This window comes from Salmo salar, chromosome ssa07 (genome assembly GCF_905237065.1).
Source record: "Salmo salar chromosome ssa07, Ssal_v3.1, whole genome shotgun sequence".
Taxonomy (NCBI): Eukaryota; Metazoa; Chordata; class Actinopteri; order Salmoniformes; family Salmonidae; genus Salmo; species Salmo salar.
In genome coordinates, this window is record NC_059448.1 from 57,341,397 (window position 1) to 57,367,398 (window position 26,002).

Sequence of the window (26,002 nt, forward strand, 5' to 3'; positions counted from 1 at the left end):
GTAGTGTTAGCACTTCACTGCCAAGGCTCTGTTGTTGTCTTGAAGACAGTCCATATTAGGTTAAACAGTCAGATTATGATTTAGCCCCGTTTTCATTGTTCCGACCTCCAAGGACAGCTTTATATGGATTTTTTCATTTTCTTTAATCTTAAATGTGGAAAATAAATCCTTTGGGAGAACCAAAGCAAAGCAGCTTGTCCTTTCTTCAGTTGAAGCATTCCATCCCTCTATCCTTCTGATTTTCCTCAGTCCTTTTTGTAATGGCTTCAATCTATCCCTTTATCCATCCATCCATTCCTCTATCCCTCCGCCCCTACATCGTTCTCTCTTTCTTCCCAATCACTTATGTAATGGCTTCTATCTATCTATCTATCTATCTATCTATCTATCTATCTATCTATCTATCTATCTATCTATCTATCTATCTATCTATCTATCTATCTATCTATCTATCTATCTATCTATCTATCTATCTATCTATCTATCTATCTATCTATCTATCTATCTATCTATCTATCTATCTATCTATCTATCTATCTATCTATCTATCTATCTATCTGTCTGTCTGTCTGTCTGTCTGTCTGTCTGTCTGTCTGTCTGTCTGTCTGTCTGTCTGTCTGTCTGTCTGTCTGTCTGTCTGTCTGTCTGTCTGTCTGTCTGTCTGTCTGTCTGTCTGTCTGTCTGCCTTCCAATTATTTTTCCTTCCAATCATTTATGTAATGGCTTAAATCTATCCCTTCAACCCTCCATCCCTCCATCCCTCCATACTTCCACTCCTTTCTGCAGATGGGTAAACAGACAGAGGTGTATCTCGAATGATTTATTGTCTGTAGTCAGTGTTGGAGAAAGACCTGTGACATTTTCTCCCCCCAGACACAGTATTGATGACATGGCCTCTAAGGTCACAGTCAACCTGTCATCTTCCTTTATCTCATGGATCAGTGCTTTATTCACACACACACACACACACACACACACACACACACACACACACACACACACACACACACACACACACACACACACACACACACACACACCCACACACACACACACACACACCTCTCAAGTTTGAATTCCTTACTCAGTCCAGTCTCTAGATGAATGTGTCAGACAGACAGACAGACAGACAGACAGACAGACAGACAGACAGACAGACAGACAGACAGACAGACAGACAGACAGACAGACAGACAGACAGACAGACAGACAGACAGACAGACAGACAGACAGACAGACAGACAGACAGACAGACAGACAGACAGACAGACAGACAGACAGACAGACAGACAGACAGACAGACAGACAGACAGACAGACAGACAGATTCAATCCTAGTAGGACTGTCTTGCAGTAGCTGGAATAGTTTGATGTGATAAGGAAGCAGAAGGAATAAGGAAGCACAGTGATAAGGGAGTGTACATGCCACACACACACACACACACACACACACACACACACACACACACACACACACACACACACACACACACACACACACACACACACACACACACACACACACACACACGTAAGATGTTTAAGATGTGGATTACAGCAGCTGCAGTGATAGGATCATGTATGAAACCAAGCGATGTGTGTGTGTGTGTGTGTGTGTGTGTGTGTGTGTGTGTGTGTGTGTGTGTGTGTGTGTGTGTGTGTGTGTGTGTGTGTGTGTGTGTGTGTGTGTGTGTGTGTGTGTGTGTGTGTGTGTGTGTGTGTGTCTGTCCCACACCAACTCTCCGAGTGCTATCAGATTTGGAGTCTATGGTGCCATTTCCACCCAACCCAGTAGATTGTAATGTCGGTGCAGGTGTAGTTTTAGCTCCAGCAGTCTGGAGAGAGAGAGAGAGTGACCAGGCTGAGAGCAGACTGGGCTGGGTGTTCTAATCAGAGAGATTAATACTCTGGCTGGGTGTTCTAATCAGAGAGATTAATACTCTGGCTGGGTGTTCTAATCAGAGAGATTAATACTCTGGCTGGGTGTTCTAATCAGAGAGATTAATACTCTGGCTGGGTGTTCTAATGAGAGAGATTAATACTCTGACTGGGTGTTCTAATCAGAGAGATGAATACTCGTCTCTAAACTCCTCCGTAAACTCCTCCGTAATCTCCTCTGTAAATCTCCTCTGTAAATCTCCTCTGTAAATCTCCTCTGTAAATCTCCTCTGTAAACTCCTCCGTAAACTCCTCCGTAAACTCCTCCGTAATCTCCGCTGTAAATCTCCTCTGTAAACTCCTTTGTAAACTCCTCTGTAATCTCCTCTGTAATCTCCTCTGTAAACTCCTTCGTAAACTCCTCTGTAATCTCCTCTGTAATCTCCTCTGTAATCTCCTCTGTAAACTCCTCTGTAAATCTCCTCTGTAAACTCCTCCGTAAACTCCTCCGTAATCTCCTCCGTAACCTCCTCCGTAACCTCCGCTGTAAATCTCCTCTGTAAACTCCTTTGTAAACTCCTCCGTAAACTCCTCCGTAATCTCCTCCGTAATCTCCTCCGTAAACTCCTCTGTAAACTCCTCTGTAAACTCCTCTGTAAACTCCTCTGTAATCTCCTCTGTAAATCTCCTCTGTAATCTCCTCTGTAAACTCCTCTGTAAACTCCTCTGTAAACTCCTCCGTAATCTCCTCCGTAACCTCCTCCGTAATCTCCGCTGTAAATCTCCTCTGTAAACTCCTCTGTAATCTCCTCTGTAATCTCCTCTGTAAATCTCCTCTGTAATCTCCTCTGTAAACTCCTCTGTAAACTCCTCTGTAAACTCCTCCGTAATCTCCTCTGTAATCTCCGCTGTAAATCTCCTCTGTAAACTCCTTCGTAAACTCCTCCGTAAACTCCTCCGTAATCTCCTCCGTAATCTCCTCCGTAAACTCCTCCGTTAACTCCTCTGTAAACTCCTCTGTAAACTCCTCTGTAATCTCCTCTGTAAACTCCTCTGTAATTGAGGAATTCTTTCTTGGAAGTGTTTTCAACTGTAGTCCCTGCAGTTTTAAGAGCAATGCAACGACTGTTGATTTACTTGTTTGAATGTGTCTGCAGCTTTTTCCCTGCAGCTTTTCAGTCCTACTTTTTAGTGCTCTGAATGATGACACGATGTACCACAGAAACATAGTAGTCTCAACACCGATGTCCAAAAGGAAAAACCTACTGCCATTACCTCTCAGGCATCAGCCATTCTAACAGATACTAATAGATTGAGTATTTACTGTGTGTCTGTTATCCAGGTATCTGGAGTTGGAGAGCAGTGGGCAGCATAATGAGATCTGTCTCCACTACCGTACCAGGGACCAGCGGCAACACACTGAGGTGTTCCCCTACTCCCTGGCAGACGACCACTGGCACAAGCTGTCTGTGGCCTTCAGTGTCTCCCACGTGGTGCTGCACGTCGACTGTAACCGGTGAGTGTGGGCACTGGAGGGGGAGAGGGAGAGAGAGTTTAATGTTAATGTTTACGGTTCATTTTTATTGTTTATTTCACTTTTGTTTATTATTTATACTACCGTTCAAAAGTTTGGGGTCACTTACAAATGTCCTTGTTTTTGAAAGAATGATAAACTTGGATTAGCTAACACAACGTGCCATTGGAACACAGGAGTGATGGCTGCTGATGATGGGCCTCTGTACACCTATGTAGATATTCCATTAAAAGTCAGCCATTTCCAGCTACAATAGTCATTTACAATATTAACAATGTCTACACTATATTTCTGATCAATTTGATGTTATTTTAATGGACAAAAAATATGATTTTCTTTCAAAAACAAGGACATTTCTAAGTGACCCCAAACTTTTGAACAGTAGTGTATTCACTTGCTTTGGCAATGTTAACATGTGTTTCCCATGCCAATAAAGCACTTGAATTGAGAGATACAGAGAGAGCAGTAAGGGTTGTCGTGAATGGAGGGAGAGAGAATACCTTTAGGGTACCAGTGCTTTACGCTTCGAACACAGCGACAGCGTCATTGCGTTTTGGTACACCAGAAAGACATTCATTTCCAATGAAACGCTGCGTTTGCCTTGCAGCACAGCGTTGCAGAGGCAGTTGCAGTGTGTTCTGTGTGGTGCATATGTTGGATTTACCGAACGTATGGGTCAAACTGTATGTGTAGACGGCTTGACAGAAATGGTAGCAGAAGGTGAATGTTGAACTTTTGTTGCATACATATCCTGATGATGCTGCGTATTATTTTGCACAATGACGCTGTAACATTTATCCTAATGGAATGTAAAATACAAACATTGTGTCATCTATCTGCATGAGTAATAGTTAATTATGTTCTGTGTGTATACAGTATTCTATCCTCCAGTATGTTCTGTGTATAAACAGTATTCTATCCTCCAGTATGTTCTGTGTATAAACAGTATTCTATCCTCCAGTATGTTCTGTGTATAAACAGTATTCTATCCTCCAGTATGTTCTGTGTATAAACAGTATTCTATCCTCCAGTATGTTCTGTGTATAAACAGTATTCTATCCTCCAGTATGTTCTGTGTATAAACAGTATTCTATCCTCCATTATGTTATGTGTATAAACAGTATTCTATCCTCCAGTATGTTCTGTATATAAACAGTATTCTATCCTCCAGTATGTTCTGTGTATAAACAGTATTCTATCCTCCATTATGTTATGTGTATAAACAGTATTCTATCCTCCAATATGTTCTGTGTATAAACAGTATTCTATCCTCCAGTATGTTCTGTGTACAAACAGTATTCTATCCTCCAGTATGTTTTGTGTATAAACAGTATTCTGTCCTCCAGTATGTTCTGTGTGTGAACAGTATGCTATCCTCCAGTATGTTCTGTGTATAAACAGTATTCTATCCTCCAGTATGTTCTGTGTATAAACACTATGCTATCCTCCAGTATGTTCTGTATATAAACAGTATTCTATCCTCCAGTATGTTCTGTGTACAAACAGTATTCTATCCTCCAGTATGTTTTGTGTATAAACAGTATTCTGTCCTCCAGTATGTTTTGTGTGTGAACAGTATGCTATCCTCCAGTATGTTCTGTGTATAAACAGTATTCTATCCTCCAGTATGTTCTGTGTATAAACAGTATTCTATCCTCCAGTATGTTTTGTGTATAAACAGTATTCTGTCCTCCAGTATGTTCTGTGTGTGAACAGTATGCTATCCTCCAGTATGTTCTGTGTATAAACAGTATTCTATCCTCCAGTATGTTCTGTGTATAAACACTATGCTATCCTCCAGTATGTTCTGTGTATAAACAGTATTCTATTCTTGAGTATGTTCTGTGTATAAACAGTATTCTATCCTCCAGTATGTTCTGTGTATTAACAGTATGCTATCCTCCAGTATGTTCTGTGTATAAACAGTATTCTATCCTCCAGTATGTTCTGTGTATAAACACTATGCTATCCTCCAGTATGTTCTGTGTATAAACAGTATTCTATTCTTGAGTATATTCTGTGTATAAACAGTATTATATCCTCCAGTATGTTCTGTGTATTAACAGTATGCTGTCCTCCAGTATGTTCTGCATATAAACAGTATTCTATCCTGCAGTATGTTCTGTGTATAAACAGTATTCTATCCTCCAGTATGTTCTGTGTATAAACAGTATGCTCACCTGCAGTATGTTCTGTGTATAAACAGCATTCTACTGTATCCTCCAGTATGTTCTGTGTATAAACAGCATTCTACTGTATCCTCCAGTATGTTCTGTGTATAAACATTATTCTATCCTCTAGTATATTCTGTGTATAAACAGTATGCTCTCCTGCAGTATGTTCTGTGTATAAACAGCATTCTACTGTATCCTCCAGTATGTTCTGTGTATAAACAGTATTCTATCCTCTAGTATATTCTGTGTATAAACAGTATGCTCTCCTGCAGTATGTTCTGTGTATAAACAGTATGCTCTCCTGCAGTATGTTCTGTGTATAAACAGTATTCTATCCTCTAGTATATTCTGTTTATAAACAGTATGCTCTCCTGCAGTATGTTCTGTGTATAAACAGTATGCTCTCCTCCAGTATGTTCTGTGTATAAACAGCATTCTACTGTATCCTCCAGTATGTTCTGTGTGTGAACAGTATGCTATCCTCCAGTATGTTCTGTGTATTAACAGTATTCTATCCTCCAGTATGTTCTGTGTATAAACACTATGCTATCCTCCAGTATGTTCTGTATATAAACAGTATTCTATCCTCCAGTATGTTCTGTGTACAAACAGTATTCTATCCTCCAGTATGTTTTGTGTATAAACAGTATTCTGTCCTCCAGTATGTTTTGTGTGTGAACAGTATGCTATCCTCCAGTATGTTCTGTGTATAAACAGTATTCTATCCTCCAGTATGTTCTGCGTATAAACAGTATTCTATCCTCCAGTATGTTTTGTGTATAAACAGTATTCTGTCCTCCAGTATGTTCTGTGTGTGAACAGTATGCTATCCTCCAGTATGTTCTGTGTATAAACAGTATTCTATCCTCCAGTATGTTCTGTGTATAAACAGTATGCTCACCTGCAGTATGTTCTGTGTATAAACAGCATTCTACTGTATCCTCCAGTATGTTCTGTGTATAAACAGTATTCTATCCTCTAGTATATTCTGTGTATAAACAGTATGCTCTCCTGCAGTATGTTCTGTGTATAAACAGTATTCTATCCTCTAGTATATTATGTGTATAAACAGTATGCTCTCCTGCAGTATGTTCTGTGTATAAACAGTATTCTATCCTCTAGTATATTATGTGTATAAACAGTATGCTCTCCTGCAGTATGTTCTGTGTATAAACAGCATGCTCTCCTCCACTATGTTCTGTGTATAAACAGCATTCTACTGTATCCTCCAGTATGTTCTGTGTATAAACAGTATTCTATCCTCTAGTATATTCTGTGTATAAACAGTAGGCTCTCCTGCAGTATGTTCTGTGTATAAACAGTATTCTATCCTCTAGTATATTATGTGTATAAACAGTATGCTCTCCTGCAGTATGTTCTGTGTATAAACAGTATTCTATCCTCTAGTATATTATGTGTATAAACAGTATGCTCTCCTGCAGTATGTTCTGTGTATAAACAGTATTCTATCCTCTAGTATATTATGTGTATAAACAGTATGCTCTCCTGCAGTATGTTCTGTGTATAAACAGTATTCTATCCTCTAGTATATTATGTGTATAAACAGTATGCTCTCTTGCAGTATGTTCTGTGTATAAACAGTATAGTATCACCTTGTACTCCTCTTGTCCTCTAGGATCTATGAGAGGGTGATAGAGAATCCGTCTATGGACATTCCCTCTGACACCACCATCTGGCTCGGACAGAGGAACCAGGCCCATGGATACTTCAAGGTATGTTGAAGGGATTCATATTTTCCTGAAAATCGACTAAGTTTCATTACGATAAAAATGTATCCAGAGAGTTCTGGGAAATACCGCAAAAATTAGAAGTGCCCATTTGAAGAGTTTAAAACCAAGATACGGTCACTATGCCAGGGTTCTCCCCAAATAAGATTGTCGCTGTGCCACATTGCCGGCTTGGCTGCGCCACTATGTAAAGATTTCACAGCAAGTGAAACAGATATTCAGTAATGATAGAGTCGCCAATGACATTGTTGTGAATTGTGAAACAGGCCATTCATAAATTCTGAGCATTATCATGTTCCTCATTTAATTCAGCGCATTTCAGCAGTAGGCATAGGCTTTCTCAACACAGAGTGCGCTCACGACGCACAGAGCGCACCACAAGTAGGCTATAGCATTGTCAAATCATAAAAACTTTCTAACAAAAGTCAAATTACCAAAGTTGCTAAGCTTGCTAGATAACCTCCAACGAATGACAGAATATATCCTGTTCGTCAAAATCGAGTTGATGATTATGTTTTGTCGACAGGGGGAGGGCACCCCCAGCACCCCTACTTCCCGCGGCTATGCCCCTGGTGTCACGGCTGTCGAAAGGATCGGACCAAAGTGCAGCGTGGTTGTAGTTCCACATTTTATTAAATCGTGAAACTTTGCAAAACATAAATAACTGAATTTACAAAACAACAAACCGTGACGCAGAGAGAAACAAACACTACTCAAAAGATAATCACCCACAAAACCCAGGAAGAAAAACCCCTACTTAAATATGATCTCCAATCAGAGGTAACGAGGACCAACTGCCTCCAATTGGAGATCAACCCAAAATAAAAAACATAGAAATAGAAAAACTAGAACTTAAACATAGAAAACATAGAAAAACACAAAACACCCCCTGTCATGCCCTGACCTACTCTACCATAGAAAACCACATCTTACTATGGTCAGGACGTGACACCTGGCTTGTCTCAAGCAGCACGATGGCTCTGTCCCAATCAAAACTGCGCTGAAATTAATCTATGTGACCACACACAACCATTGCTTTAAATTAGTATAACGGTTGGATAGGATTTTGGGAGTTTCAATACAAGCAAAAATTTGATACATGCCTTCAATTGCATTAGCCGACTTTATTCCAATATTTTTCCACATTCAGTTGATTATCACTAAAGTGAGTTTTCCTCTCTGCGCTTTTTCTAGGCCTAATGACCGTTTCCTCGTCTCCTCACGCTGCCGCCCGCCTCCGCCGCGTTGTTCTCAACACCAGTTTAAATCAATATAGCTTGTTGTTTTCTAGAAATCTGGCTCATTTAATTTCTGTGATGATGGACCAAGCCTGGGCTCGGGCTTCAGCTCGCTGGGCTTGGGTCAGACCGGGATCTAATTTTCAGTTCTGATGAGAACTCTAAACTGCATTCAGGTCTCGCGTGCAGTCCGGCAGTGTCCATTATGCATGTGCTTTGCTTAGAATTTATGGTAACTTTGTGTGAAGTTAATACGCTAGGCTAAAGGCTTCCATGACAACCTGTTTGGATAATGTTGTGCATTTTGTGGAATGGCAGTAGTGCCACATTGGGGGAAGATATTATAATTTCCCGGGTCTTGTCATTTTAAAGAAATGGGAAAATGTGAAGAGTGGTCCCAGGATCCAGGTTACCGGTGTTAATCTCTAGTATGGTGTGATATGTATTTGTTGGTCATAATAGACAGACTGCTATGTTAAACAGCCAAGCACATTCAGAGTGTGAGTGTGTAAATTGACATGCCAGAGCTTAAACCTCACATTATCAAGGCTCAGGAGAAGACCCAGATGCAGACAATTTCGAAGTAACAAAAGTTTATTACAAAAACAGGGGGGCAGGCAAAGACAGGTCAAGGGCAGGTAGAGGTCAGTAGTCCAGAACAGAGTCCGAAAAGTACCGAACGGCAGGCAGGCTCAGTGTCAGGGCAGGCAGTGGTAAGTAATCCAGGGTGGTGTGCCAAGGTACAGAACGGCAGGCAGGCTCAGTGTCAGGGCAGACAGAGGTAAGTAATCCATGGTGGTGTGCCAAGGTACAGAACGGCAGGCAGGCACAGGGCAGGCAGAATGGTCAAAAACCGGGAAAGCTAGAAAACAGGAACTAGAGACAGAGAGGAGCACGGGAAAAAATGCTGGTAGGCTTGATGAACCAAAACAAACTGGCAACATACAAACAGAACACAGGTATAAATACACTGGGGATTCCAACTGTCAGGTAGCTGGTTCTGTACTTCTCTCTCATCAGCTTCTCGTGATTCCAACTGTCAGCTAACGTCACACACTCGTGGAGCTCAGCTAAGCTAACTCATCCTGCATAGATATGATCTGAGGTCAACCTCTCCCACTCTCTCTCTCTCTCTCTCTCTCTCTCTCTCTCTCTCTCCTCCCTTTCTCTCTCTGTCATTCTGTCTCAACTTCTCTCAATTCAATTCAAGGGGCTTTATTGGCATGGGAAACATGTGTTAACATTGCCAAAGCAAGTGAGGTAGATAATATACAAAGTGAAATAAACAATACAAATTAACAGTAAACATTACACATACAGAAGTTTCAAAAGAATAAAGACATTACAAATGTCATATTATGTATATATACAGTGTTGTAACGATGTACAAATGGTTAAAGTACACAAGGGAAAATAAATAAGCATAAATATGGGTTTTATTTACAATTGTGTTTCTTCTTCACTTGTTGGCCTTTTCTTGTGGCAACAGGTCACACATCTTGCTGCTGTGATGGCACACTGTGGAATTTCACCCAGTAGATATGGAAGTTTATCAAAATTGGGTTTGTTTTCGAATTTTTGTGGATCTGTGTAATCTGAGGGAAATATGTGTCTCTAATATGGTCGGTCATACATTGGGCAGGAAGTTAGGAAGTGCAGCTCAGTTTCCACCTCATTTTGTGGGCAGTGTGGACATAGCCTGTCTTCTCTTGAAAGCCAGGTCTGCCTACGGCGGGCTTTCGCAATAGCAAGGCTATGCTCACCAAGTCTGTACATAGTCAAAGCTTTCCTTAAGTTTGGGTCAGTCACAGTGGTCAGGTATTCTGCCACTGTGTACTCTCTGTTTAGGGCCAAATAGCATTCTAGTTTGCTCTGTTTTTTTGTTAATTCTTTCCAATGTGTCAAGTAATTATCTTTTTGTTTTCTCATGATTTGGTTGGGTCTATTTGTGCTGCTGTCCTGGGGCTCTGTGGGGTGTGTTTGTGAATAGAGCCCCAGGACCAGCTTGCTTAGGGGACTCTTCTCCAGGTTCATCTCTCTGTAGGTGATGGCTTTATTATGGAAGGTTTGGGAATCGCTTCTTTTTAGGTGGTTGTAGAATTTAACAGCTCTTTTCTGGATTTTGATAATTAGCGGGTATCGGCCTAATTCTGCTCTGCATGCATTATTTGGTGTTTTACGTTGTACACGGAGGATATTTTTGCAGAACTCTGTATGAGTCTCAATTTGGTGTTTGTCCCATTTTGTGAATTCTTGGTTGGTGAGCGGACCCCAGACCTCACAACCATAAAGGGCATGACTGATTCAAGTATTTTTAGCCAGATCCTAGTTGGTATGTTGAATTTTATGTTCCTTTTGATGGCATAGAATGCCCTTCTTGCCTTGTCTCTCAGATCGTTCACAGCTTTGTGGAAGTTACCTGTGGCGCTGATGTTTAGGCCAAGGTATGTATAGTTTTTGTGTGTTCTAGGGCAACGGTGTCTAGATGGAATTTGTATTCGAGGTCCTGGCGACTTGACCTTTTTTGGAACACCATTATTTTGGTCTGAGATTTACTGTCAGGGCCCAGGTCTGGCAGAATCTGTGCAGAATATCTAGGTGCTGCTGTAGGCCATCCTTGGTTGGTGACAGAAGCACCAGATCATCAGCAAACAGTAGACATTTGACTTCAGATTCTAGTAGGGTGAGGCTGGGTGCTGCAGACTTTTCTAGTGCCCGCGCCAATTCGTTGATATAGCTCTCTCTCTCTCTCTCTCTCTCTGTTATTCTGTCTCAACCTCTCTCTCTCTCCTCCCTTTCTCTCTCTGTTATTCCGTCTCAAACTCTCTCCCCTTATATAACCCTTTCTCTCCCTCTCTCCCCTTCTCCCTTTCTCTCCCTCCTCCCGTCTCTTACTGTTTCTACAGGGTATAATGCAGGATGTTCAGCTGGTCGTCATGCCTCAAGGCTACATCTCCCAGTGTCCAGACCTCAACCGCAGTAAGAGAACAGTTACATTTAGTACCTATAAAAGTCTGGAAACTCTAAAGTTAACATGCTGACATGTGCATTATTTTACAGCCACTATAAAAGTCTGGAAACTCTGCATCTAAAATGAGATGCCCACAAAAGGCAACATCAGCTACACATGCATTTACAGTATAGCTCTAATATGCTTTCCAGTACAGTTACATGGACATTGACAATGGAACTATCATGCCAACATTACATTACCATGACTTACCTGTGTTTCAGCTTGTCCCACGTGCAATGACTTCCATGGGCTGGTACAGAAGATCATGGAGCTGCAGGATGTCTTAGCCAAGACCTCCAGCAAGGTACTATAGTATAAGACAATGGGTGCCTCAATCGTCTACCGTGGTTTCCTCTCCTTGTCTTCTTTCCTTCATCTGCATTGATCTGAAGAGGAGAGGAGAGGAAGCCACTTGTAGACGATTGAGATTCACCCTCTGTTGTGTCTCTCTGGTCGAAATGCTAGCTTTTCTTACAACTCCTACTTTGTGTAATGTACAGTAGTGTAGAGTAATGGTGTAGCTGTGGACAGCTGCTCAGCCGTGTACACCACCGCCTGATGTTCTGTCAGTGTACAAGGCATAAGTGTATGAATCATTCACACAGACGGTAAGTGAGGGAACATCCATTTACTGTTCTTTACTGCAACACATGGAGCCTCTCTGTCACCATGTGGTTTATTGGGCTCTGGTTCCCTTGTCCTGCAACCCTGGGTTGTTGAATAAATATTTAGTTAAAAAGCAGACCGTAACAACGGGCTATTGACCCCAAAAAATGTTTGTACGCACATACTGTAGGCTGACACACACACACACACACACTAACTCTGTATCTTTGTTTTGGTGTGTGTGCAGCTGTCGCGTGCGGAGGAGCAGATGCAGGGTCTGGATGGTTGTTACTGTGAGAGGAGCTGCAGTATGAATGGAGTGCTGTATAGGGAGGACGAGGGATGGACAGACGGATGCAGGAACTGTTCCTGCTATGTAAGATTGTTTTTAGATATTTAAAAAAAACATTTTTAATTATTTTAATTTTTTACCTTTATTTAACTAGGCAAGTCAGTTAAGACGGCACTAAATGGAAAACCATAACCTGTGTCTGAAAAATCTATAGTACATCAACTCTATGTGATTCTCCTGATCCCAGAGATCAAGACATACGGTGCGTTCCTAAATTCAGTTCATACTAAAACATAAACTCAGCAAAAAAATAAACGTCCTCTCACTGTCAACTGCGTTTATTTTCAGCAATCTTAACATGTGTAAATATTTGTATGAACTTAACAAAATTCAACAACTGAGACATAAACTGAACAAGTTCCATAGACATGTGACTAACAGAAATGGAATCATGTGGAACAAAGGGGGGGTCAAAATCAAAAGTAACAATCAGTATCTGGTGTGGCCACCAGCTGCATTAAGTACTGCAGTGCATCTCCTCCTCATGGACTTCACCAGATTTGCCAGTTCTTGCTGTGAGATGTTACCCCACTCTTCCATCAAGGCACCTGCAAGTTCCCGGACATTTCTGGGGGGAATGGCCCTAGCCCTCACCCTCCGAACCAACAGGTCCCAGACGAGCTCAATGGATTGAGATCCGGGCTCTTCGCTGGCCATGGCAGAACACTGACATTCCTGTCTTGCAGGAAATCACGCACAGAATGAGCAGTATGGCTGGTGGCATTGTCATGCTGGAGGGTCATGTCAGGATGAGCCTGGAGGAAGGGTACCACATGAGGGAGGAGGATGTCTTCCCTGTAACGCACAGCGTTGAGATTGCCTACAATGATAACAAGCTCAGTCCGAAGATGCTGTGACACACTGCCCCAGACCATGACAGACCCTCCACCTCCAAATCGATCCCGCTCCAGAGTACAGGCCTCGGTGTAACGCTCCTTCCTTCTACGATAAAAGCAAATCCGACCTCACCCCTGGTGAGACAAAACCGCGACTCGTCAGAGATTAGCACTTTTTGCCAATCCTGTCTGGTCCAGTGATGGTGGGTTTGTGCCCATAGGCGACGTTGTTGCCGGTGATGTCTGGTGAGGACCTGCCTTACAGTAGGACCTACAAGCCCTCTGTCCAGCCTCTCTCAGGCTATTGCGGACAGTCTGAGCACTGATGGAGGGATTGTGCGTTCCTGGTGTAACTCAGGCAGTTGTTGTTGCCATCCGATACCTGTCCCGCAGGTGTGATGTTCGGATGTACCGATCCTGTGTTGGTGTTGTTACACGTGGTCTGCCACTGCGAGGACGATCAGCTGTCCGTCCTATCTCCCTGTAGCGCTGTCTTAGGCGTCTCACAGTACGGACATTGCAATGTATTGCCCGGGCCACATCTGCAGTCCTCATGCCTTCTTGCAGCATCCCTAAGGCACGTTCATGCAGATGAGCAGGGACCCTGGGCATCTTTCTTTTGGTGTTTTTCAGAGGTAGTAGAAAGGCCTCTTTAGTGTCCTAAGTTTTCATAACTGTGACCTTAATTGCCTACCGTCTGTAAGCTGTTAGTGTCTTAACGACCGTTCCGCAGGTGCATGTTCATTAATTGTTTATGGTTCATTGAACAAGCATGGGAAACTGTGTTTAAACCCTTTACAATGAAGAACTGTGAAGTTATTTGGATTTTTATGAATTATCTTTCAAAGACAGGGTCCTGAAAAAGGGACGTTTCTTTTCTTGCTGAGTTTAGATCGTCATTGTCATGCGCGTTGTAAGGATTGGACCAAGGCGCAGTGGGTAAAGTGCTCATCTTTTTAATTTATTTAAAGATAACACTTAAACAAAACGACTAAACAGTTCCGTAAGGCAACACAGGCGATACAGGAAAACAACCACCCACAAACACAAGTGAAACAAACACAACTAAATATGGCCTCCAATTAGAGACAATGACAACCAGCTGCCTCTAATTGGAGGTCATTGCCAAAACCCAACATAGAAATAGAAAAATAGATATAAACATAGAAATAGACAACATAGAACCTAAACCCCAAAACACCGAAACACACAAAACAAACACATCCTGCCACGTCCTGACCAAACTACAATGACAAAAACCCCTTTTACTGGTCAGGACGTGACAGTCATACTAATGACATCTGTTTTGTCTCATTCCTTTAGAATGGTACAGTCCAGGTTGGAGATCATAGATCTTCATATTAATAATGTCTGTTTTGTCTCATTCCTTTAGAATGGTACAGTCCAGGTTGGAGATCATAGATCTTCATACTAATAACATCTGTTTTGTTTCATTCCTTTAGAATGGTACAGTCCAGTGTGAGACCATCTCCTGCCCCCCTCCCCAGTGTCCCCCTGACTCCGCCCCTGCCTATGTACCAGGCACGTGCTGCAAAGAGTGTCAGCGTGAGTAACAACAGCTATCCTTCTCATGCCATGTTCTTCTCACATCTGCACAACACAGTCCTCTCCTGTTCCTTCTCTAACACTTTCTCTCTACAGAACTTCTCTGTCTCTTTCTCTCCTCTCTACACCACTTCTCTCTCTCCTCTCTACACCACTTCTCTGTCTCGCTCTCTCCTCTCTATACCACTTCTCTGTCTCTCTCTCCTCTCTACACCACCCCTCTCTCTCTCTCTCTCTCTCTCTCCTCTCTACACCACTTCTCTCTCTCTCCTCTCTACACCACTTCTCTCTCTCCTCTGTACACCACTTCTTTCTCTCTCTCCTCTCTACACCACTTCTCTCTCTCTCCTCTCTACACCACTTCTCTCTCTCCTCTGTACACCACTTCTTTCTCTCTCTCCTCTCTACACCACTTCTCTCTCTCCTCTGTACACCACTTCTTTCTCTCTCTCCTCTCTACACCACTTCTCTTTCTCTCCTCTCTACACCACTTCTCTCTCTCCTCTCTACACCACTTCTCTGTCTCGCTCTCTCCTCTCTATACCACTTCTCTGTCTCTCTCTCCTCTCTACACCACCTCTCTCGCTCTCTCTCCTCTCTACACCACTTCTCTCTCTCTCCTCTCTACACCACTTCTCTCTCCCCTCTGATCACCACTTCTTTCTCTCTCTCCTCTCTACACCACTTCTGTCTCTCTCTCCTCTCTACACCACTTCTCTCTCTCCTCTGTACACCACTTCTTTCTCACTCTCTCCTCTCTACACCACTTCTCTCTCTCCTCTCTACACCACTTCTCTCTCTCTCCTCTCTACACCACTTCTCTCTCTCCTCTGTACACCACTTCTTTCTCTCTCTCCTCTCTACACCACTTCTCTCTCTCTCCTCTCTACACCACTTCTCTCTCTCCTCTCTACACCACTTCTTTCTCTCTCCCCTCTGATCACCACTTCTTTCTCTCTCTCCTCTCTACACCACTTCTGTCTCTCTCTCCTCTCTACACCACTTCTCTCTCTCCTCTCTATACCACTTATGTCTCACTCTCTCCTCTCTACACCACTTCTCTGTCTCTCTCTCTTCTCTACACCACTTCTCTGTCTCTCTCTTTATCCTCTCTTCATAACGAACAGCTCACACGACCATGCTGCCCCTGAAATCTTATATTTTTTTCTTAATTTCTCTCAATTCAATTCAAGGGCTTTATTGGCATGGGAAACATGTGTTAACATTGCCAAAGCAAGTGAGGTAGATAATAAACAAAAGTGAAATAAACAATAAAAATGAACAGTAAACATTCCACTCACAGAAGTTCCAAAATAATCTCGCTCTCTTTGTCTCTCTCTCGTTGAATCTCTCTTTGTCTCTCTCTCTCATCCTCTCTCTCGCCCTCTCTCTTTCTCTCTCACACACTCTCTCCCGCCCTCTCTCTCTCTCTCTCGCCCCCTCTCTCTCTCGGCCTCGCTCTCTATCTATCTATCTCTCCCTTTCTCTCTCTCCATTCTGTTCCCTCCTTCTCTATCTCTCTCTCTGTCATTCCTCCCCATCCCTCAGCCCACAGTGTGAAGCACACAATCATAAAGACTTGTCTTAATAACTGACCACACCTCCGCGTTGCTAGGATACTCCCGCCACGTACACAGCACTCAATGCCTTCACATATACATCAATAATTCAAGGCCAGTCTTCAAAGCCTGCTGCTATCTGGAGCCAGTGTTAATATGAAACCCATTTAAGTAATGACTTAAACTGTGTGTAACACGCTACTTACTGTACCTTGCTCCCAATGTTAAAAGGGACTAGGAATAACTAAAAACTGTGTGTGTGCATGTTTGCGTTTGTGTGTGTGTGTCCATAGCTGTGTGTCTGTTCAGAGGAAGGGTGTATGTGGAAGGGGACTTGAAGAGTGTGAGGGATTCATCTGGAAACTGTTTACTGTTTCAGTGTCAGGTAAGTCCAATACACTCCACATGTCTACACACTCTTAGCTTGCAATGACTACAGAACACACCTGCACTCAACACACCATGATAATCCCTATAGAGACAACACACCATGATACTCCCTATAGAGACAACACACCATGATAATCCCTATAGAGACAACACACCATGATAATCCCTATTGAGACAACACACCATGATAATCCTTATAGAGACAACACACCATGATAATCCCTATAGAGACAACACACCATGATAATCCCTATAGAGACAACACACCATGATAATCCCTATAGAGACAACACACCATGATAATCCCTATAGAGACAACACACCATGATAATCCCTATAGAGACAACACACCATGATAATCCCTATAGAGACAACACACCATGATAATCCTTATAGAGACAACACACTCACTCTGATCCAGCCTGGTCTGGGCGCGTTTCATGTTGAAATACATATCATCCATATTATTATCTGGTGGTGGATGGCCTCATGTACTAATGCATCAGATCAGCCTTTACAGTACCTCTCAAACCAAGAGCTTGACAATAGACACGTCTCAAAGAACAGCTTGACTATAGACACATCTCACAGAACAGCTTGACTATAGACACGTCTCACAGAACAGCTTGACTATAGACACGTCTCACAGAACAGCTTGACTATAGACACGTCTCACAGAACAGCTTGACTATAGACATGTCTCACAGAACAGCTTGACTATAGACATGTCTCACAGAACAGCTTGACTATAGACACGTCTCACAGAACAGCTTGACTATAGACACGTCTCACAGAACAGCTTGACTATAGACATGTCTCACAGAACAGCTTGACTATAGACATGTCTCACAGAACAGCTTGACTATAGACATGTCTCACAGAACAGCTTGAATATAGACATGTCTCACAGAACAGCTCGTCTATAGACATGTCTCACAGAACAGCTTGACTATAGACACGTCTCACAGAACAGCTTGACTATAGACATGTCTCACAGAACAGCTTGACTATAGACACGTCTCACAGAACAGCTTGACTATAGACATGTCTCACAGAACAGCTTGACTATAGACATGTCTCACAGAACAGCTTGAATATAGACACGTCTCACAGAACAGCTTGACTATAGACACGTCTCACAGAACAGCTTGACTATAGACACGTCTCACAGAACAGCTTGACTATAGACATGTCTCACAGAACAGCTTGACTATAGACACGTCTCACAGAACAGCTTGACTATAGACATGTCTCACAGAACAACTTGACTATAGACATGTCTCACAGAACAGCTTGAATATAGACACGTCTCACAGAACAGCTTGACTATAGACACGTCTCACAGAACAGCTTGAATATAGACACGTCTCACAGAACAGCTTGACTATAGACACGTCTCACAGAACAGCTTGACTATAGACATGTCTCACAGAACAGCTTGACTATGGACACATCTCACAGAACAGCTTGACTATAGACATGTCTCACAGAACAGCTTGACTATAGACATGTCTCACAGAACAGCTTGACTATAGACACGTCTCACAGAACAGCTTGACTATAGACATGTCTCACAGAACAGCTTGACTATAGACACGTCTCACAGAACAGCTTGACTATAGACATGTCTCACAGAACAGCTTGACTATAGACATGTCTCACAGAACAGCTTGACTATAGACATGTCTCACAGAACAGCTTGACTATAGACATGTCTCACAGAACAGCTTGACTATAGACATGTCTCACAGAACAGCTTGACTATAGACACGTCTCACAGAACAGCTTGACTATAGACATGTCTCACAGAACAGCTTGACTATAGACATGTCTCACAGAACAGCTTGACTATAGACACGTCTCACAGAACAGCTTGACTATAGACACGTCTCAAAGAACAGCTTGACTATAGACACGTCTCACAGAACAGCTTGACTATAGACACGTCTCACAGAACAGCTTGACTATAGACATGTCTCACAGAACAGCTTGACTATAGACATGTCTCACAGAACAGCTTGACTATAGACATGTCTCACAGAACAGCTTGAATATAGACATGTTGAAGAGCAGAAAACCCCAGAGATGTATTTATTTTATGAAACTAAAGCTTTCATGGCTGTCAAATAGATAGATAAACCAAATAAATATAATATATATTCGGATATATTACCATCTAATATAATGATCTATTGTTGTTAGAAGTGGGATGTCCATGTCTAAAGCAGAGAAGATGGATTATGACAGAGATGTTAGTGTAAGCACCTATGGTGTCATGGTTTTACAGGAGCACAGTATGCAGAGGGTGGAGAACACTCCCTGTCCTGAACTGACCTGCCCCGAGTCTGAACACATCACCCTTACAGACCGCTGCTGCAAGGTCTGCAGAGGTAGGTCTGGAACACACACACACACACACACACACACACACACACACACACACACACACACACACACACACACACACACACACACACACACACACACACACACACACACACACACACACACTGATTATTGGAGTGATAGTGAGGTAGTGTTGATGCTCTGTGTAATAGATAAGGGAGAGTGGATATTAGAAGTCGGTTCGCTCCCTCCATCTCCTTAGATGATGTATGTCTCCTGCTTGGCTGGTAATGAGGCCTCTCTTTCACGGTGGATCCTGGTCTGTGTCCCAAATGCGCTACTTTTAGCGCACTACTTTTGACCTCAGCCGTATGTGCCCTGGTCAAAGTAGTGCGCTATAAAGGGTACAGGTGATTTGGAACGCCCTCATGATATTACCCACATACACACTAGACGTGGTCAGCACACAGCCATGCATCTCTGTGACAGCAACACATACTGTTCTATTCCAGTTTCCACCAGGCCTTAACAACATGTTACTGGCCAGTGTTTTTACAGCTAACGCCGGTTTGCCTGAGGCTGATGCCGTGCAGTTGTTTGTACACATGCATATACACACAGTCTCATTCAAATGCACACATGTGCACATACACTCTAACATATTCAGTTGGCCTTGCTGTTAGGATTTTACACTCTAACATATTCAGTTGGCCTTGCTGTTAGGATTTTACACTCTAACATATTCAGTTGGCCTTGCTGTTAGGATTTTACACTCTAACATATTCAGTTGGCCTTGCTGTTAGGATTTTACACTCTAACATATTCAGTTGGCCTTGCTGTTAGGATTTTACACTCTAACATATTCAGTTGGCCTTGCTGTTAGGATTTTACACTCTAACATATTCAGTTGGCCTTGCTGTTAGGATTTTACACTCTAACATATTCAGTTGGCCTTGCTGTTAGGATTTTACACTCTAACATATTCAGTTGGCCTTGCTGTTAGGATTTTACACTCTAACATATTCAGTTGGCCTTGCTGTTAGGATTTTACACTCTAACATATTCAGTTGGCCTTGCTGTTAGGATTTTTGTTGTCCTTGATGTCTTTGTTGTTTTTTGCATTGTTGTTTTCTGTTTTCCTTTGTCTTTCTCTTTTTTGTCTTTTGTTCATTTTGTTGGTTGTTGGTGCACTGTGGTCTTGTGGGTGGGGAGTGGAATAAAAAAAAACATCATTATTATTATTATTATTTGTATTTATTTTTCTCAGGGGGGGTCTCAGATGGTTAAGGGGCAGCTCTTGGGGAACTGTGGGGGGGATCTCAGATGGTTAAGGGGCAGCTCATGGGGAACTGTGGGGGGGTCTCAGATGGTTAAGGGGCAGCTCTTGGGGAACTGTGGGGGGGTCTCAGATGGTTAAGGGGCAGCTCTTGGGGAACTGTGGGGGGTCTCAGATGGTTAAGGGGCAGCTCTTGGGGAACTGTGGGGGATCTCAGATGGTTAAGGGGCAGCTCTTGGGGAACTGTGGGGGGGATCTCAGATGGTTAAGGGGCAGCTCTTGGGGAACTGTGGGGGGATCTCAGATGGTTAAGGGGCAGCTCTTGGGGAACTGTGGGGGATCTCAGATGGTTAAGGGGCAGCTCTTGGGGAACTGTGGGGGGGATCTCAGATGGTTAAGGGGCAGCTCTTGGGGAACTGTGGGGGGTCTCAGATGGTTATTAAGGGGCAGCTCTTGGGGAACTGTGGGGGATCTCAGATGGTTAAGGGCAGCTCTTCGAGAACTGTGGGGGGGAGATCTCAGATGGTTAAGGGGCAGCTCTTGGGGAACTATGGGGGGGTCTCAGATGGTTAAGGGGCAGCTCTTGGGGAACTGTGGGGGGATCTCAGATGGTTAAGGGGCAGCTCATGGGGAACTGTGGGGGGATCTCAGATGGTTAAGGGGCAGCTCTTGGAGAACTGTGGGGGGGATCTCAGATGGTTAAGGGGCAGCTCATGGGGAACTGTGGGGGGATCTCAGATGGTTAAGGGGCAGCTCATGGGGAACTGTGGGGGGGTCTCAGATGGTTAAGGGGCAGCTCTTGGAGAACTGTGGGGGGGATCTCAGATGGTTAAGGGGCAGCTCATGGGGAACTGTGGGGGGGGATCTCAGATGGTTAAGGGGCAGCTCATGGGGAACTGTGGGGGGGATCTCAGATGGTTAAGGGGCAGCTCTTGGGGAACTGTGGGGGGATCTTGGAGGGCTGGCGGTTGGGAGTTTGGGCCAGTGACTGATGGATCGTTGGTTCAGGTTCCCGTTTTTTCATCTGTCAACGTCCCCTTGAGCAGGGCGTTGACCCTGGTTGCTTCTGTGTGTCACTCTGGATGGGAGTCTGTTAGATGACTAATGGGATGTAGTTGTTTACCTGCTTCACTACAAGTATATTGTATGTTTTAAACATTCAATAAAAACATTTAATAAATAAAAACTAAAAACAACATGTTACTGTTCTCTGATAAAGCCTTGTTTCCTCCTGACCTGTGTTCCTGCAGAGTGAACCGTGGTTTCAGCCATATATACCTGTTGTTCTGTCTATCTAGTTATTTGTCTATGGCCAGGCCAGACAGGGACCGTTTGAGGAAATAAAGCGCACCTTGTCTAGTGTAACACACATTCTCACATCCTCTCTCTCTCTCTCTCACACACACACACACACACACACACACACACACACACACACACACACACACACACACACACACACACACACACACACACACACACACACACACACACACACACACACACACACACACAGGTGTAAGACAACACAGTAAGGGTGTTTTATTTTATCAGATTTATCAGCTGTAGAATGACCAGACAGTCTCTGTCGTCCCCCCCCCCACTCTCTCTCAGGTCATCATTTCTGTGTGGAGGGCCACAGTCCCAGCTGTGTGGAGAACTCAGAGTGTGTGAATCTGGAGGCTGGGTCCTGCTGCAGCTGTAAAGATGGCTACCGCGCCCTGAGGGATGACAGCGCGTACTGTGGAGGTGCAGTACTCTTACTACAACAATGGCATCACTAAGCCAACACTTATTTAAGTCATCTTCATCGCCCCAGTCCATTCTATCTACTAATCCTTGTGATCTTTGGCTCTCTTCTCTGTTGTGGCCCAGCTTTGCTGGTTGTGCACCTTGTGGTCTTTGGCTCTCTTCTCTGTTGTGGCCTGGCTTTGCTGGTTGTGCACCTTGTGGTCTTTGGCTCTCTTCTCTGTTGTGGCCTGGCTTTTCTGGTTGTGCACCTTGTGGTCTTTGGCTCTCTTCTCTGTTGTGGCCCAGCTTTGCTGGTTGTACAAAACTCCAATACCTCATTTAGAAGTGGTCTTTCGAGGAGCTTGGACTTCATTGTTTTTCATGTTTATCTTAGTTTGGGATTACAATCATATACTGTAGGGCTGTGTAAGTAGGTACAGGGATGACTACGATACCAAGCAGTGGCGTCTACTTTAAGCAGGAGAAATTTTGAGGGCTTATAATTAAGCTCTTCTCATTACATATTTCTTTCCATATATTAATGATCTCTAGGAAACATTTCATTACTACGACCCCTGACCCCTCCACTCATCAGACCAGCCTCACAGCCATAAATGACCTGTACTACCTCTACGACCCCTGACCCCTCCACTCATCAGACCAGCCTCACAGCCATAAATGACCTGTACTACCTCTACGACCCCTGACCCCTTCACTCATCAGACCAGCCTCACAGCCATAAATGACCTGTACTACCTCTACAACCCCTGACCCCTCCACTCATCAGACCAGCCTCACAGCCATAAATTACCTGTTTTACCTCTACGACCCCTGACCCCTCCACTCATCAGACCAGCCTTACAGCCATAAATGACCTGTACTACCTCTACAACCCCTGACCCCTCCACTCATCAGACCATCCTCACAGCCATAAATGACCTGTACTACCTCTACAACCCCTGACCCCTCCACTCATCAGACCATCCTCACAGCCATAAATGACCTGTACTACCTCTATGACCCCTGACCCCTCCCCTCATCAGACCATCCTCACAGCCATAAATGACCTGTACTACCTCTATGACCCCTGACCCCTCCCCTCATCAGACCATCCTCACAGCCATAAATGACCTGTACTACCTCTATGACCCCTGACCCCTCCACTCATCAGACCATCCTCACAGCCATAAATGACCTGTACTACCTCTACAACCCCTGACCCCTCCACTCATCAGACCATCCTCACAGCCATAAATGACCTGTACTACCTCTATGACCCCTGACCCCTCCACTCATCAGACCAGCCTCACAGCCTTAGGCCCCGGTCCATCATACTCCCACCACTGGTGGGTTAAAAATACCCATGGTACATTGCAGCCAGGTTAATTTGCCACAGCTGGCAGTCTCTCCGGTTGTTCATACTGCAAGCCTTACTACCTTATTCCCCATCATACTCCAACCATGGGGTGGTAAAAATACTCCACGGTACAATGCAGAGCCCAGGTCTATTTAGCATGCCAGTCGCAGACAGACAGTCTCCCACCGACCAACCAACTGCTGCTAATGAGAACAGTTGGTCCGGTGATTAGTCAGTGTCTGAGTGTGTGTGCATAATTAAAGATGCTATCATCCCCCCTGTCATTAATTACCAGTGTGTCTAACCTTCTTGCTCTATGGTCCTGCCAGGTTTGTCTCTGTGGCCACTGTGGGTTATGGACTGTGACCTTGTCTAGGGAAGGAGGGAGGGAGGTTTGGCATAAGTCACCACTGGACTCTTGTCTTTTGATGTTGCTCTTTCTTTCTGTCTCTGTTTTGGTCTCTCTCTCTCTAAGGTTCTCTAATGACTATATTCTAATGTGTTCTATTGCTTTTTGGGAAACATCTATTTAATTTTCTGTTAGGGAGAATACTTGGAAAACCAAAATACTTTACTTTCGACAAGGCGCTGTAAAAGTGTTGGCATGGCAGCTTAAATGTTTTCTGGGTGATTGCATCCCGGGAGTTTTGTTTTCCTATTCTGCCTGATCAAAATAGCACAACTAGGAACAAGAACACGCTCTCTCCTTGATGGCATCATGACTCATTTAAATGGCGAATGTCGCAGTTGATTGGTTTGAGTTGCGTGTTCTGAGCTCTAATTGGTTTAGCCCTGTGAGTGTGTGGGGACTGGGGATGTCATTCTGAACAGATAAGGGCGTTAAGGCTTCATAGACTGCTGGGAATACAGATGAAGTCACTTCTTAAATGTTTTATTAAAAGCAGTGGAATAGGACCCTCAGGGAGATGGAGAGAGAGAGTTTGAAAGACTGTGTGAGAGGGAAAGAAAGGCAGAGAGAGAGAAAGAGAGAGAGGGAGATGAAGAAAGACAGAGAGAGAGAGTGTTTATTGGTGTGTTAAGGAGCACCATCAGACAGGCCAAGTGTTCGGAGCAATAAGCCAAGCATGTAAAACCCAGAGAGAGCCTTTAGGTGGCTTCAGCCCCAGAGAAAGCCTTTCAGAGGTTTGGGTCTTGTCTGTCTACCTGAATGTATGTGGTCAATGCCTGCAGATAGAGTATAGAGTAGGTCATGTTGGCTTGCCTTGTTGACTTCATCTGTTAACTCAAGGAGTGACATAGTCCTGTCAGGTTCGATCATTCACTCGTGTCTTTCTACATGTCTTCTCCTCTGTTTCAATAAGTTGTACACATGATGAATAGACAGGTATTATTAACAATACCAAGGTACTTACTGTACTTCTGCCAAGATTACCTTTCTCTCACAGCTTATAGGGGCGGCAGGTAGCCTAGTGGTTAGAGTGTTGGGCCAGTAACCGAAAGGTTGCTGGATCGACTCCCTGAGCTGACAAGGTTAAAATCTGATGTTTTGCCCCTGAACAAGGCAGTGAACCCACTGTTCCCCGATAGGCTGTCTCTGTAAATAAGAATTTGTTCTTAACTGACTTGCCTAGTTAAATAAAGGTTTAAAAAACTAAATGCGGACAAGGTCCTATTGTCTTTGTTGTGACAGCAGTCCTAGCCATCTGTCCAAGCATGAGCACGCCACAGAACAGGCCACAGGAGTTTCCTATACAACAATGAGTCAGCACACAATGGTCCTGCTGTAACATACCCTGTTTCTTTTAGCTCTCTCACAGTCAAACCAACACCACAGGACCGTTGGCGGCTATAGTCACACCAGTCAAACCAATACCACAGGACCGTTGGTGGCAATAGTCACACCAGTCAAACCAACACCACAGGACCGTTGGTGGCTATAGTCATACAGTACCAGTCAAACCAATACCACAGGACCGTTGGTGACTATAGTCATACAGTACCAGTCAAACCAACACCACAGGACCGTTGGTGGCTATAGTCATACAGTACCAGTCAAACCAACACCACAGGACCGTTGGTGGCTATAGTCATACAGTACCAGTCAAACCAATACCACAGGACCGTTGGCGGCTATAGTCACACCAGTCAAACCAATACCACAGGACCGTTGGTGGCAATAGTCACACCAGTCAAACCAACACCACAGGACCGTTGGTGGCTATAGTCATACAGTACCAGTCAAACCAACACCACAGGACCGTTGGTGGCTATAGTCATACAGTACCAGTCAAACCAACACCACAGGACCGTTGGTGGCTATAGTCATACAGTACCAGTCAAACCAATACCACAGGACCGTTGGTGGCTATAGTCATACCAGTCAAACCAACACCACAGGACCGTTGGTGGCTATAGTCATACAGTACCAGTCAAACCAA

General features: G+C 43.8%; 1 protein-coding gene across 1 annotated transcript in view; it reads left to right on the forward strand.

The window, feature by feature from the left end:
- The window catches only part of LOC106609796 (protein kinase C-binding protein NELL2), a 118,285-nt gene that overhangs the window by 20,514 nt on the left and 71,769 nt on the right, over positions 1 to 26,002 (forward strand). Inside the window, exons 4-12 of the mRNA XM_045722361.1 lie at positions 3,220 to 3,393; positions 7,222 to 7,318; positions 11,478 to 11,550; positions 11,806 to 11,888; positions 12,438 to 12,566; positions 14,842 to 14,944; positions 16,797 to 16,888; positions 19,181 to 19,283; positions 22,130 to 22,264. Coding sequence (XP_045578317.1) covers positions 3,220 to 3,393; positions 7,222 to 7,318; positions 11,478 to 11,550; positions 11,806 to 11,888; positions 12,438 to 12,566; positions 14,842 to 14,944; positions 16,797 to 16,888; positions 19,181 to 19,283; positions 22,130 to 22,264 — 989 coding nt within the window. The remainder of the gene's footprint in view (positions 1 to 3,219; positions 3,394 to 7,221; positions 7,319 to 11,477; positions 11,551 to 11,805; positions 11,889 to 12,437; positions 12,567 to 14,841; positions 14,945 to 16,796; positions 16,889 to 19,180; positions 19,284 to 22,129; positions 22,265 to 26,002) is intronic.